This window comes from Balearica regulorum, chromosome 1, assembly GCF_011004875.1.
Source record: "Balearica regulorum gibbericeps isolate bBalReg1 chromosome 1, bBalReg1.pri, whole genome shotgun sequence".
Lineage (NCBI taxonomy): Eukaryota > Metazoa > Chordata > Aves > Gruiformes > Gruidae > Balearica > Balearica regulorum.
In genome coordinates this window covers 36,911,298-36,925,092 of record NC_046184.1, presented here as the reverse complement: position 1 = coordinate 36,925,092, position 13,795 = coordinate 36,911,298, and the positions used below count along the sequence as shown (strand labels likewise).

At 35.7% G+C, this 13,795-nt stretch overlaps 1 protein-coding gene across 5 annotated transcripts in view; it reads right to left on the bottom strand.

Moving 5' to 3' along the window:
- Nucleotides 1–13,795, bottom strand: part of MON2 (MON2 regulator of endosome-to-Golgi trafficking) — an 82,991-nt gene that overhangs the window by 50,267 nt on the left and 18,929 nt on the right. For all 5 annotated transcript variants that reach the window (XM_075745384.1, XM_075745360.1, XM_075745368.1 and 2 more), the window contains exons 3-11: nucleotides 12,068–12,195; nucleotides 11,089–11,220; nucleotides 8,075–8,204; nucleotides 7,427–7,524; nucleotides 6,634–6,759; nucleotides 5,682–5,876; nucleotides 4,834–4,958; nucleotides 4,306–4,445; nucleotides 1,676–1,829 (exon numbers count right to left, since the gene is read on the bottom strand). In XM_075745384.1, the coding sequence (XP_075601499.1) occupies nucleotides 1,676–1,829; nucleotides 4,306–4,445; nucleotides 4,834–4,958; nucleotides 5,682–5,876; nucleotides 6,634–6,759; nucleotides 7,427–7,524; nucleotides 8,075–8,204; nucleotides 11,089–11,220; nucleotides 12,068–12,195 (1,228 nt within the window). The remainder of the gene's footprint in view (nucleotides 1–1,675; nucleotides 1,830–4,305; nucleotides 4,446–4,833; nucleotides 4,959–5,681; nucleotides 5,877–6,633; nucleotides 6,760–7,426; nucleotides 7,525–8,074; nucleotides 8,205–11,088; nucleotides 11,221–12,067; nucleotides 12,196–13,795) is intronic.

Genomic DNA, 13,795 nt, shown 5'->3' with positions numbered 1-13,795 from the left:
CTGGGGGCACAGGTAGTATAGATAAATCAAATGGTCAACATTCCACCATCTATCTACAAAATAAGTATGTGTATGTATATGGCTCTAATTAAAATTATTAAAGAGTTTTTGTTTAGTTACAACATACCTGTGAGGTAGAGGTCGTATACTCTTACTTTTGGAAAGCAAACTACTGAATAGACGGAGTGAGTTGTTACAGTTACATGGTCACAGCCCAAATGCTGAATAGTCTTTGTCTGTTCCTCTTAAAAATACCTACTTCCTCATGTAAAGAGGAAGACAAGGCATAGTGGTCTGCGAGGAGACAGGCCCACACTGGCAAAAAGACCTCTGCTGGCTCTGTTCACAATTCAAATCTCCAATTAAATCACTGTGTAAAAGTGTAAGATGTGGCCACAGTATGAAAATCTAATGGCAGCAGTAGGAGAGAATCCATGCTAGGATGTGACCCAAATCTGCAGTTACAGTATTTATGGTCCTTACATGCAGGGACTACAGATAAAAGTACAAGATAGGAGAAAAACTGCTGATAAGACATGCTAGCAACAATTCCGTAATCTTACACAGAAGAAAAAAAGAATGCAAAAACTACTCAGAGGAAATCATGGAGTCACTGGAGGGATCCAAAGGTAAGACAAGAAAGTTCAGAGCAGCACAGGAGACTGCTGATGGTGGCTGCAATGTTCTTGAGCCAGTTAAGAATAAAAGTAAGAAAGACGAAAAGGAAGAAAGCAGGAGGTTGTAGTAGCTGGCCAAAGTATGAACTAGCTTTCATCCACTTTTGTAAAAAATTTGCATTTCATGAGAAGAGTCAGGTAACCTAAAATAACATTCATGGCCACTGCCAGAACAAAAAGTCATATGTATATTAAAAGATTGAAAACTGAGGATAGATTTGTCCTTCTGTGTCTCAAAGACAGATAAAGAGTTTCTACCTTAAAAAAGTATTGAGATAGTGAAATCAGCAGATAGCTTCTGAGTATTAGTAGGCCAAAGTTTCATGGGCTGTACGAATAACGTTCAATTTGGAAGAGATTGGCTCTCAATGGTCATGACTGACATAGAAGAACTTCCACTACTTCAAAAGTAAAGTAATATTCACAGCTCTAAACCGAGAACATGATCTCCATTATACAAAGTCCTAACAAAATAATTGGTCATTCTAAGAAGTATTCACAGTTTAACCTTTGTATATAGGTCAATATATTGTTTGGAAAAACAACCTGGCCAATATCTACCACAATATCCTGTTCAATAAAAACTGTAAATACAGTAAAGCTGGTGTAAGAAAGCTGTTTTCCACTCCCACTGATGTCCCATTTGCTTAATGCCCCCCTAATGTTTGCCATTACATAACCTAGCAAAAGATATTCTAAAATTGTTATATTCTGTAGTGAGGCCTAAAAGTGAAGAATTAATACCGCAACAGTATGGTAGGAAAAAAATCCAACAGATGCTAAAGCCATAGGGGATATTTGGATCAGAATCCAGAGCATTTGGAAAAAATAGGGAAAAATCACACCACCTCATGGCACCAACTAAAAGAAAATCCATAATATACCTCAAGCCAGTGAAATTAAGACCTCAATATTCACTAATAAAAAAATCCTTAAATCATCAAGTTGGCAATAAAAGTATTTGTTATATACATTTCCAAAAAGATAGAGATACTTACTAGGTAGCTTTAGCACTGCCTTGTACTGTTACATTCAGGATAGGAATCCAAGTGCCTCTATACTCAAAGGCAGGTAATACAGTTGCACCTCCTCCCATTCCAAGCACTCCTGGGTTAGTTTGTGCTGAGCCAGTATTCCCCGATGCATTGCTTCCTATTCAGAAAAACAAAGTGATAAAATTAACCAATCTAGTCCTAGCGATCAGCAAACATCCTTTTTCTATATTTCATTGAGATATGTGGATTAATCCAAGATGCCCTGCTTGATAATAAAAACAAAACCACCAACACAAAAAGCTATTTTTGAGCTCCCTCTGCTGTCTAAAACACAATCCTATGTGCAAAGTAGTTTAAAAGGCACAGTTGATTGATGTCAACTGCCTTATTTTCAGTCAGAATAAAATGTTTGTGTGAAAGGTATAGCAGCATTTGTAACATTTTGTGAATGAACTAAACTTATACAGTCTCAATAAAACAATATATACTATAGTGAAGAGTCAGACAGATATTTTAAGGACTATTTGAATAGCTGCACCTAGAAGTCAGTAGCAGAAAAGAGATGTTAATCATTCCAATAACAACATCACAAACTTTAAAGATTTCAGAAATGCAAGAGCCACAAGAAGAAACTCAAAGAAAACTGCAACGTTTGAATCTGTTCTATTCCAAGGTAGAAAAAACCAAACCACATCAGGGTAGTGCTGACAACATGCCAACCAACAGCTAGGAGGGAACAAATTTTGGATCCAATTTAAGAAGCCAAAAAAAGCTGATAAAAGGACAAGGAATTCTGTATATATACAGTTCCTACATATAGAAGGAGGTCTATACTTACTACCAGTAGGTACAAGTTCAGACTCTCTCTGTACAGACAATGGGAGAGAAGGGCAGTCCCCAAGGAGGTTACTCACAGCACCCAATACATCAGTGTAACAACCACCATTTTGCTGTGCTTACTTTTTTTATATGCAGAGAGACTAAACTACTAACTTAGGCAATACGAATACACACAGAAGCCTACGTATACACTTTAACACAGGCAAGCTTAACAGATTGAAACAACAAAATCCTACTGGTAAACAGAAATGATTAGCCAAACACTGCCACAAAACACAGGTATGCTGGTGTCATTTTCTGTGATCCCACCAAGCAGTCAGACACATGCAACTATTTTTGTATCAACATAACTCCTTAAAGTGGTAAAAAGGCTTGCATTGCACCAGTTTAATAAAAGTGACGCAAAACGTAAGTAGTGGTAGATTCATCTTTCAACTTTTCCTATGAAACAGCCACCTTGTTGCAAAACTGAGGCTCAAAGCCAACTACAGGTGTGTAAGACAGCCTGCTACAACAGGACTATCATTATAATCAGAAGACTTAGTTCAAAAATTGCATTGACCTGCTCTTTGCATGTTAGACATGGACATAGGAGGAAAAGAGTCAGAAACACATGAGAAAGAGACAGGAGAAACACTCAGGCAGAAAGAAGTGAAAAGGTAAAGGAGAAAAACTGGAACAACAAGCCAAAGAAATAGTGACAGCACAAAGGGTATGACCCTACTGCAGGGCTGCTTCACATGACGGCAAAATTTAAGTTCTCAAGAGAATGAGTATGTTACAATGACTTCTCATATGTGTATGTTACATGATGAAAAGTGCTCTTCTGATTTACTCTCAGTGGATTAAACTAACCCAGAAATACTACTAACAGAAGTACTCCATCAGCTTCCGTGCAGAAAGCTATTGAGTAACAGCTACTGACACAAATTTCTTCACATTATCCAACCTAGAATTCAGACTTCATGACAGAACCCTGAGAGGTGTGAGTCTAAACCCAGATATTTTAATGTTTATTAATTTAATAGTAGATATGATAGATAATTATTATACTTTGTTTATCTGTTTATTATCACCTGGCCTCTGTTTCTGGAACCACGGGACAAAACAGAGAGCCTTAACTCAGATGTAAATATCTGCAAAGGCATTAACAGAAGGACCATTTCTTCTTACAGAAATAAAAATATACCTAGTGAAATGCCAAACCCCTGGCTGCAAGAAGAGACAATCAGATTTAGTTTCAGTAAGTGAATGTTTTCAAGCTTACAGAAAAAGCAAAGATGATCTGTAAAACACAGATCTTTCTTGCTACCTCTTGGCTTCCTCAATCCAGTTTTGTCCCTGAACATCCAGAAGAACTAGCTATTACATCCCAGGAAGAAGCAAACACACACTGTCTTACTACTTCAACTGCACACTGCCATAAATGACATCTTGCACAAGGAGAAAGAAATCAGACAAATTTGTTATAGTCAGAAATTAGAAATAATTTCCTCAGAATTTCCCTCAGAAAAGTTGTGACACAAGAAGCTTGGTCACTGTAGAAGCCCATACAAATGCAGGAGCACTGCTCTGCTGACTGCAGGCTACGTCTTCCCCATAATACAGGTAGATAAAAATCACCTGTTGTACCAAACCTGAAAACACCAGTTTGTCTCAAGTTAGCTTTTCACCTCAATGAACACGGAAGTACAGAACTGTACCAAGCCAAATGCACATACTGAATCAAATGAGAATTTATTATTACAAAAAAATGCTGGAAAATTAAAATGATAGTAAAGACAAGGCTTTACCAGTTTGGTTTGGTGTTGCTGATGCGTTCCCTGTACTTGGTACAAGAAACAGCGATTGGATGAAGGACCCCAGTGCATTCACAATATCACGGAAAACTTTAGTGGAATGTTGCTTCATATCATACGATTGACAAAAGGACCTGGAAAGTATTTTATAAAATACAATGAGTATTTGACAAATTAGGGACTAAAAGTATATTTTAACAGCAACTTCCCATTCCCTCCAAACTGTAGACTAAAAGCAAATATTTTAACTGCAAATATTGAGCTAAATAGTAATACTTAGTTTCAGGTAAATACTCCTTTGACACTGGTGAGGCAGAGAGGGTTTGGAATACTCAAATAACCATAATTGAGCCCTTCCTGGATAATAAGCATTGCCTAATGCTTTACAAAAAATTATATTGAGAAGTTTATTGCATTTAAGTTTCTACAGATTTACAATGTTTTAGGAAGTATTTTCCACCAGAGAAAAATAAAAAGATTTCTTAAATTTTTTGTAAAAGTGAAATTCAATATATTTAATACCTTAAAAGCTGAGGCTGCACACAAAGCCTGTGAATAGATTCTACCGCAACAGCTCTTAGCCACTGTGGTTTGTCTGCATCCAGAAACTTAACCAGCAATGACAGAAAGATTTCACATTCTGTTACCTGAAAGATACAGTTTATAGCCATTAAACCAAAAGAAAAAGCCTCCTACAAAATTTTTTCTCCAAAACACTTTTGTTTCATCTTAGGAGTCCTATCCCAGCAAGTTTTGCACATGATCTAAAAAACCCCTTTAACAAGCATTTACGCAAAATTATATAAAAATCATACCTCATAATCATAACATTTTGCCAAGTTAACATCACATATACAATTGCACTGAAGGAGTTAAATTCCTCACAAACATTGCATTAAAGTTCTTACATGAAAACAATCTTTTTTAGCAAATATCTAAAATTCAGAAGATACGAACAGCTGAATGTGTGGTTTTTTTATGCACATTCTGTCAACAGCTTTAGCAACACAAGTCAAAAGCCTCTTAGCAAATATTAACAAGGCACAGCAATCAACATTATCTAAAGACAGGCAAACAACATAAGAAGATCAAAAGGTTCCCAAAACCTTAACTGAAAGGCAGTGAAGTACAGAAAAGACAACAGCTAATCAACTCTGAGAATTTATACCAGCCCATGTTTAATAAAATCATACATGCAGAACACATGTAAACACAAATACACATTAAGAGGAAAAGAATATTTAGACTTTTCTTCCCTTGGTATGCGTCAACAATTCCCAAGAACTATTAATGCTATTACTGACCACAGTACTGGCATATTAAAGATACGAAACCAGAATTGCGTAAAGAAAATTTGAAGATATTCTTACCAGCAAACGGTAAAACTGCTTAATCAAAACAGAAACTACCCTCAGCAAACGCATACAGATGGGGAAGTATGGTTTTTCCACTGGTGCTGGGGAAGATGACGTGCTGGAACCTTGCCTGAATTTGATATTTGGGGAGAAGAGCTTTATAACAAGAGGGCATACCCTTTCTTTAAGAAGAAAACTGAATTCCTGATGCTGAAAAAGAAAACAGAACAAATTATATGCAGGTATTCTTTAATTGCTACCAGTAGCTCTGATTATGCTTCTTATTTACATCTACTGTTATGATCAACCACTCTTAAGTCACGTAAATCTTGGTATAAATTACACGCTCAGGAAATGAAAAGGAAGAACAGCAGACAGCATTGCAAAGATGCCAAAAAGCATGACAAAATGACATGGTCAGGTTCATACCATGCACCCTCCTTCTTGTATTTTGCAAATTGAAATAAGCTGCTAATACATCATTTATTGTATATTTGGTTTTTTTAATTTAGCTATTGTCTGCTAAAATGTGTTACTGTAGGAAACGATGCATTTATATGCAGTAGATCTGCACAATTCATAGTCATGATTCTTGCTGCTTTGCGAGTGGGTTGAGGTTAATGTTTTCATAGAAATAACAATGCCACAGACTAAGTTACAGAGCTGTCACAAATCATGCAAGATAAGAAAATGCATCTTTGGAGAAGATATAAATGGCAAAACAAAAAGTGAAACAGAATACAACACGCTCTACAATATTCACAAACACAAATAAAGTGCGTGGGAATAGGAAAAAAGTGGGCAAAAAGCACACAGCACTTTCCTGTCATAAAAACCCAACACGTAAAAGCTGCAAGTCCTTTTGAAAAGTAGTACTCATGCTAAATTAAAGAGAAGTTAGTGAAGTGTAAATTTTACTACTCATGTGAACAAGTGTCTTCCTCTTTTCCCTCCAAGAACTACTTACTTGTAAAAAGACTTGTGGAAAGTCATTGAGGACTGACTCAAGAAGTTCAAGGCCAAATGTCCGTGTCATTTCTGTCATACCCACGAGCCAGTAGGGAGCATCAGCATTAACTAACTGACAAAGATCCTTAAAAAGAAATACAGTAATATTTACATTCTCTGCCCAGTCCTGTACCAGCATAAGTTTTCTGAGTCTACAAGATCTACACTCTCTCCCTCTTTTGTAGTGAGTAATTTTCAAATTTCAACATAATTTTTCCTCAAATACTTCTTTTACCTGAATTATTAAAAGCAAAAAATTTTTAAAAAGAAATGTTAAACTTTGCTGGTATCCTTGTAGCAATTGTGTTCAATCCTGCCCTCAAAAATACCTCAAGACCAGTGAACTTGCTAAGTCAAGAAGATTTTTAATGGTGTGATGAATTAAACTACTACTTTTTATTATATACTTGACTTTAATATACAATACCAAGCACAAGAAGCAAGTCTCAACTATAGTAGCAGTGTTTGGCTCAAGGAAAAAAGAATCTTGAACTCAATGCAGACATGCATGCTTAGCTATTATTTAAGATTTATAGAAAAACATTTTCCTTGCCCACTTTGCCTTCATTTTCCAATCATCCCCCTGGGATACAGCATATCATTGCCAATTACAACAAATGCGCATAAGAAAGTCCAAGGCTCTGGTTAAGGACCCTGTCAATATGCCAACAGCAAATTTTTGAAATTTCTTAGAGAGATGTAGAAACAGCCAATCATAACTGAAAATGTACAAATATATGCTCCCCAACTACCTGAAAAAGCATGTATGCATCTTTAGCACATGGCTTCAGTGTACTGACAGATCTTCTGTTACTGTTTCCTTGAACTGCAACTGGCTGGTCAATAGTATCTGTGTAAAAACAAAAACCAGTTTTGTAAACAAAGGAACTGTTCAAAATCAGTATGCGTTAAGTGTTCTTACAAAAATATTCTAGGAAAATGGCCAGGTAATACTTCTGCAATTTTTACGTCTACAGAAATAAACATTAAACTGAATACCAAAGATCATCACTACAAAGCACTTCTTTCCAATAAATGTTCTCTTCAAAACTACTACTGCCATGTATTTCACACTCAGTAATCTAAGTTACCTTCACCTTAAATGACACCCTCACCTCATATTCCTTTGCAATACCAACCTGAAGACCAGTTCTCACAGCTTGAAAAAAAATAATCTAAGTTTTATATATTGCTGGACTGACTTGGACTGACACAAAGGCTAAAGATTTAATCTCCTTTGAATCAAGTAAATATATAAAAGACAGTAAAAATTAATAACGTCTGTAATTTTTTTTGTACTGTTTATAGACTTTTTACTACTTCTTTATCTGAAAAAAGATAAACGTTTGATGGGTGTCCAAAAAACAGGTTAAAACAAGCAGAGGAAGAAGTATGCCCACCTTTGTATCGTTCATCTTCAGCAACCACTCTCTCAAATACAACAGTAACTACCTGCCGCACTGTAGCTGCCGCAGTGTTATTTGTGATGTTATCTTTTGTAAAGTGCAATCGAAAACAAAGTACAATTGCCTGAAAGGGAAAAAAGAAAAAAAAAATCACCTTACAACAATATATTTTCATCTTTTAGCTAAGAGTCAAGATAGCTGATTGAGGAATGCTTTCCACTATAGTTTGTCAAAAGGTTGCCTGAAAAAAAATTGGTGTAACCATTTTAAATTTGAAGAACCAGAGTAAATTTTATGGATTACCCTAGCCACAAACCTCTTTCGTAATCCTCCCTAAAGGTAATCTAGAAGTGTTATTAACTGAAGACATTATGATATGCCAATAAAACTACAATCATCATACAGAGACTACACAGTAATCAACCACAGAAAACAATTTGTATGAATATTAATGTCAAAAGGGCATTAGGATTATATGGTTAATCACAGAAAAGTCAGGGAACTCCAAAGCTAAAATGCCATTCCTCTCTTACATAAAATTACAATGCCTTTACAACCATGTTGCCTTAACTGCTATTATTCCTCTCTAAGGTGTGTATTTTAATGTGTCATTGTGCTGGCAGTGACCTGAATACTGTTTCCCATTGGATTTCATATTACCTCTAACACATAATTTAATACTTACTTATTTTATAATCAATTTTGAAAATTAACATCTGTATGTGTAGTGAAACCTGTATTTCTTGTTCTTTTGTCCTTATTCAGTGTTCTTGCACTTGTGTGAACCTCAACCACACCCAATCACAGTGCTACATGCTCTAAGCCATACAAGATTCAGAATTTTCTTTTGCTTCTTTTTCTTGTAAATGATTTGTGGACCCTGCTCAGGTGGTATCCCCATGTTAGTTTGAAGTTTTACAACACAATCATAACACCTCTGGACTTTCAGAAGACACTGCATACTCTCTGGATAAATCTAACAGCAATGCCTGTATTAAGGGGCTTTTCAAGATGGTTTACCAGTAAGTAATTTAAAACAGTCAAGCTGAAATATGAATATGCAATATATGTCTGGCTTAAACTGATCTTCTCTAAGAATGTTTCAACATGGGGGGAAAACCTCAAATTTCAGATATTTGTCAAAAAAATCTTGGGGGGCAAAAAAACCCCAAACAAACCATTGCACCATTTTACCCATGCCAAGTAATGCTTTTTTTTTGCTCAACTGAGAAACTTTAGTAATTTCAGGCCTTGGACAACACTAAGAAATTTTACAGGATATTATTCTGTCAGAAAAGTTTTTTTTCTTACCCCTGTCAGAGCCTGCCCAAATTTGACTATACATTTCTAAAGGTACTAGATATTAATGTGCACTACAGAAATTGTCAGAAGTACAGCAATTAGATTCTCAAGTAATTGTATTAAATGAGTAAGCTTCTAGATCAGGATACAAGACAGGAGAAAAACATGCTGGGAAAGACCTTCCCTACATGTCTGACACTGCTGCGCCCACACACTCTTGTGGCTAGTGTCCAAAAGGAGAAAATTTCTAGGCATTAGAAAGATGAACAAATAAATGATGTTGGAAAATGTGTTTGAAAGACACACACAAAAAAGTGAAATAGGATGTAGATACCAAGAACCTAAAAACAAGGGGGGGGGGGGGGCGCAGGGGGGAGAAGAGAGAGAGAGGGTATATGGAGGCAAAGGAAGAAGAATAAATGAGGGAAGTGATGAGAAGCTGAGATATGATCTGTAGAAGGGAAAGGTACAGTGGACTTCAACAGCAACTGTCATCTTCCAGAGCCTACTAGATTCAAACCTGATAAAACGACAACATTGCAGGTTGTTAAAGAACATCTGCTACCCAGTTAATGACTGACAATCCCACTTTGGAAAGTAATTCCATTTTCTTCAAAAATCATGCTTCTGCCCAAGAACATCGCACCTCATTTGGAAAATGAGTGTTATTTGCAACAAAAGAAACAAGAGAGTGCTGAAGAGTTTTTGACATAATTTGACTACTCAAGGCAAAAAAGAACCTACTGACAAACTGTTCAATCCTTAGCAAGTTTCTATTCTGCCATTTATAGGTTTTATAATTTTTCCATTATCCCCCTGCCTTCAGCAGTCCTTTAACTTAGCTTTGTTTTCCTTTCATGTTTTTCCTTTCCTTGGTTAAGTACATTAATAATGATTTTAATACCCATGCATTTAACCAGCTAGGAAGTTATTTCCTTAAAAGCAGAAGCAAAGAAAAACTGAAAACCTTCTCCCAGAAAAGAAGGCCTTCAAAAATATTCTTCAATTCTATTCTCGCTCTCTCTTAAAACAAAACAAACAAACAAAGAATGATTTGTTTAAAAACAAAAAATCATTCTTAAAGAGAAAAAATTCTAAGGTGTAATCTAGAAAAGGAACTTTAAACAGAACTTCGTAACTCATGGATGAGTAAACAATGTTGCTCCTTCAAAAAGAATTATCTTGTAGTTTAAGATTAAAATGGATTGGAATCCTTATTTTTTGTCTTAGATGAAACATAATATCCACAATGGTACATGTTTAAATTTATGCCATAAAGTTATTTCAGTTCTGACTAAAAGACAGTACTTGAACTGCTTCTGAAAGAGATTTAAGGCAGGGGGGCAGGCAGCTTCTTCTAATACTTGCTTTATTAGCAACAGCTTACACTGCACTATGTGCTCTGATTTCAGATCAAAAACACACATACCATGAATTTAGCAGATGAGAAGGACAGGCATTAGCCCAGTGTTTTAATTTAAAGTTCCCATTAAGTCAGAAATGTATTCTTGTGGAGGAATTAAAAAAACAGATCCAAAAGGAAGCTAAAAGAAATACTCTTTTCAGAGTCTAGATATAAAGACACAATAGAATCAAAAAACCCTCCCTCCTCTTACATTATTTCCAAATGCTTCATATGTAAAATTTCTCCCTGCTTTTCCTCTTGGATATTTTAAGTACTATAGTTGACACTAACAAATTCTTACCTTGGACAGTGCATCATCATGCACAACTGTATTGGTTGTTAAAAGTACAAGAACTGTCTGGAGCAATTTAAGTTCTTCAAGACTATTTTCCATCAGTTGCCAAAGCATATTAATAATGTTTCCTGCTGCAGCCTACAAAGAAATATTTTTTGCCAACAATTAAGATGTTTTCACACTGGTATATCATGTGTACACATGTAAAAATAGCACTCTTATAAATGCTTATCATAACTGAATTTGCCTGTTTGTCTATACGTTAGGACTACATTGAGAACATAAAGCCAATTTCATTGTCACCAGCTTCCCAAAATACTTTTTAAGAATTGACGGCAGAAATCTCTTACTGTGTAGTCCAACTTAAAATGCGTACTTCATTTTCTACTTGGAAAAATAGAAGAGACAGTACAAAGACATTTTACCCTCAAAATTTATTCAAAACCAGTGCAATTTTACATTATGCAAGCACAACTGAAGGTATATTTTAACAGCATTATTTTCACCAGCTTCTTAACACACTATATACGCAGTACCATAATATATCACGATATTTATAGTTGCAGGAAATGTGCATCCATCTTATCTCATTTTTAAAAGTAACATGTAACAAAAACATTATATATTATGTTATCACACAGAGTAAATTTTGTGGATGCAACCTTACGAATTATATTTATCAAGGACCATTACATGTTCTGTTCCAGTGGTATAAGAACGCAAACTAAATGAGCTAGTTTGAATTTTAATTTCTTTCTAGAAGTTACTAACGTTTCCTCACCTCTTTTTTTTCTTTTTCTTTTTTACGGTCAAAAAGGTTTTCTTTTAAATTACATCTTTTTAAAAACAAGTACGAGTGAAATATTCTGCAGACTATGCTCATTGTAATACAAACAGCCTCCTAAATAAGGCATTCACCTTCAGTTTGAAGCCTGTGTTTCTCTCACTGAAACATTTATATATTTATAAAAAAGATAGATCTTACCTCTGAAACAACTTCATGGGACATGAGCCTCTGTATGGCTGCTAGACACAGCTGAGTGATCTTTGGTTCCTTTGTTCCACAACCCATTAGAAAAGGCTGAACTACCTCTGAGCTGTTCTCTTTCAATGCTTTCAAAGAGAGATACGGAAGCAGTCAATGTTTAATACTTTGAAGAATATAACGCAAAATTTGCTAAATCATACCTATTAACAAAAAGCAATCTCCAGTCTTGAAAATTTGGGATTTACTCTTGCACCACAGGGAAAAGCCAGGTGAAGATGGTCACTGGGCTGAAACAACTCACTTCCACAATTACCCTGGCTGAGGCTCAAATCCCAAGCATCTTCTCCCTTACACACTCCAGTGTATTTCTCTTTCCAAATCCAAAAATGTCCACTTTGAGTCCATTTGGTTAGTAAGAAGCTGCAAGGCTCTGCCCACCCCAGAGCTCTCTCTGGCCTTGCGGCGGTGACCAGCCTCAGGCTGGTCGCCTTCTCCTGCTCTGCTTCACCTCAGCACCCAAGTCAAAAGCAACACAAAGCATTGCGCAAAGAGACAGATCAAAGCACACCAAACGAAGGGGAATAGCAAAATGCCATCGACAAAACAGGTGGAGAAAGAGACAGGATTATTTCTATCCCAGGTATGTACACCTGGCTGCGAATTTTTCAACCAGTGTTTTAGTGAGAAAGGCCAGCTTCTGAAAATGAAGCCTTGTCAGGTGAAAAGACAAGTTTCATGAACTTTTTTTTTTTTAATTTTATGAAATTTATCTCAGATTTCTAGAATTAATTTTATGGGGAAAAACTTTTTAAAATGTCAGTGTGAAATGCTGTATTTCCAGTGAAGATTTTTCTCCTTTAAAAAAAAAAATATTTCTGAAAGATGAACAGAAAGCATGACTCAGACCAATGACTGCTTTTCTGTTTCTGTGTTTGGCTGTTAGTTCATGCAAACTTTTAAAATTTTAGCTGCTCATCACCATTTCAGATATTAAACATTTCCACACAGTTGAAAGTTCATTTTGTGTGTTCTTACAGTGGATGTCATCCACCATGTTTTAGTCTATGTGTAATAAGAGAAATGTGTTCATGAAGAAGTTTTACACACATTTTTAGAGCACAGATCTTACCACAAACAAACAAAAGATATATTCTCACATAAAAATGCAAACATGATCAATTCTATTTCTTCTTTTGAGCAATTTGAAGTTTGGCTCTCAAGAGAGATTATTATTAAGTATCACTACAACTGATTTGGAAAAAAAAACCCCAAACATCAAGGTAAAGGGCTACAAAAATATATTTTAGTGATGTTTTTAAACTGAAGCACTAGCATATAACTAACAAGTTTCTATGAAAATAACAGGCTAGTATAAATTATAGATGCCAACTTTCTATAAGGTAATAGTTCTTACAGGGTGATATATACTGTCCATAGTTTCATCAGCCTCTTCAGAGCCAGTACAGGCTCTGTGCCCAGTTGACAGAGGCTAACCTTGCACCAAATCCCCAATAAAAAACAATTAACATGTCAGCATAAATGTGAATGAATACATAGGTTCACTGCCTGTTTAACAATCTGCTTTGATTTCAACAGGTGTTTTAACTACAACGCAAATAAACCTGCTTTTAAAATACACAGCAAAACCATATCCACCAATACCATTCGCTTATAAAATACTCCCATGATTTTCAGATTAAAAACAAAACACTGACTACTTCATCA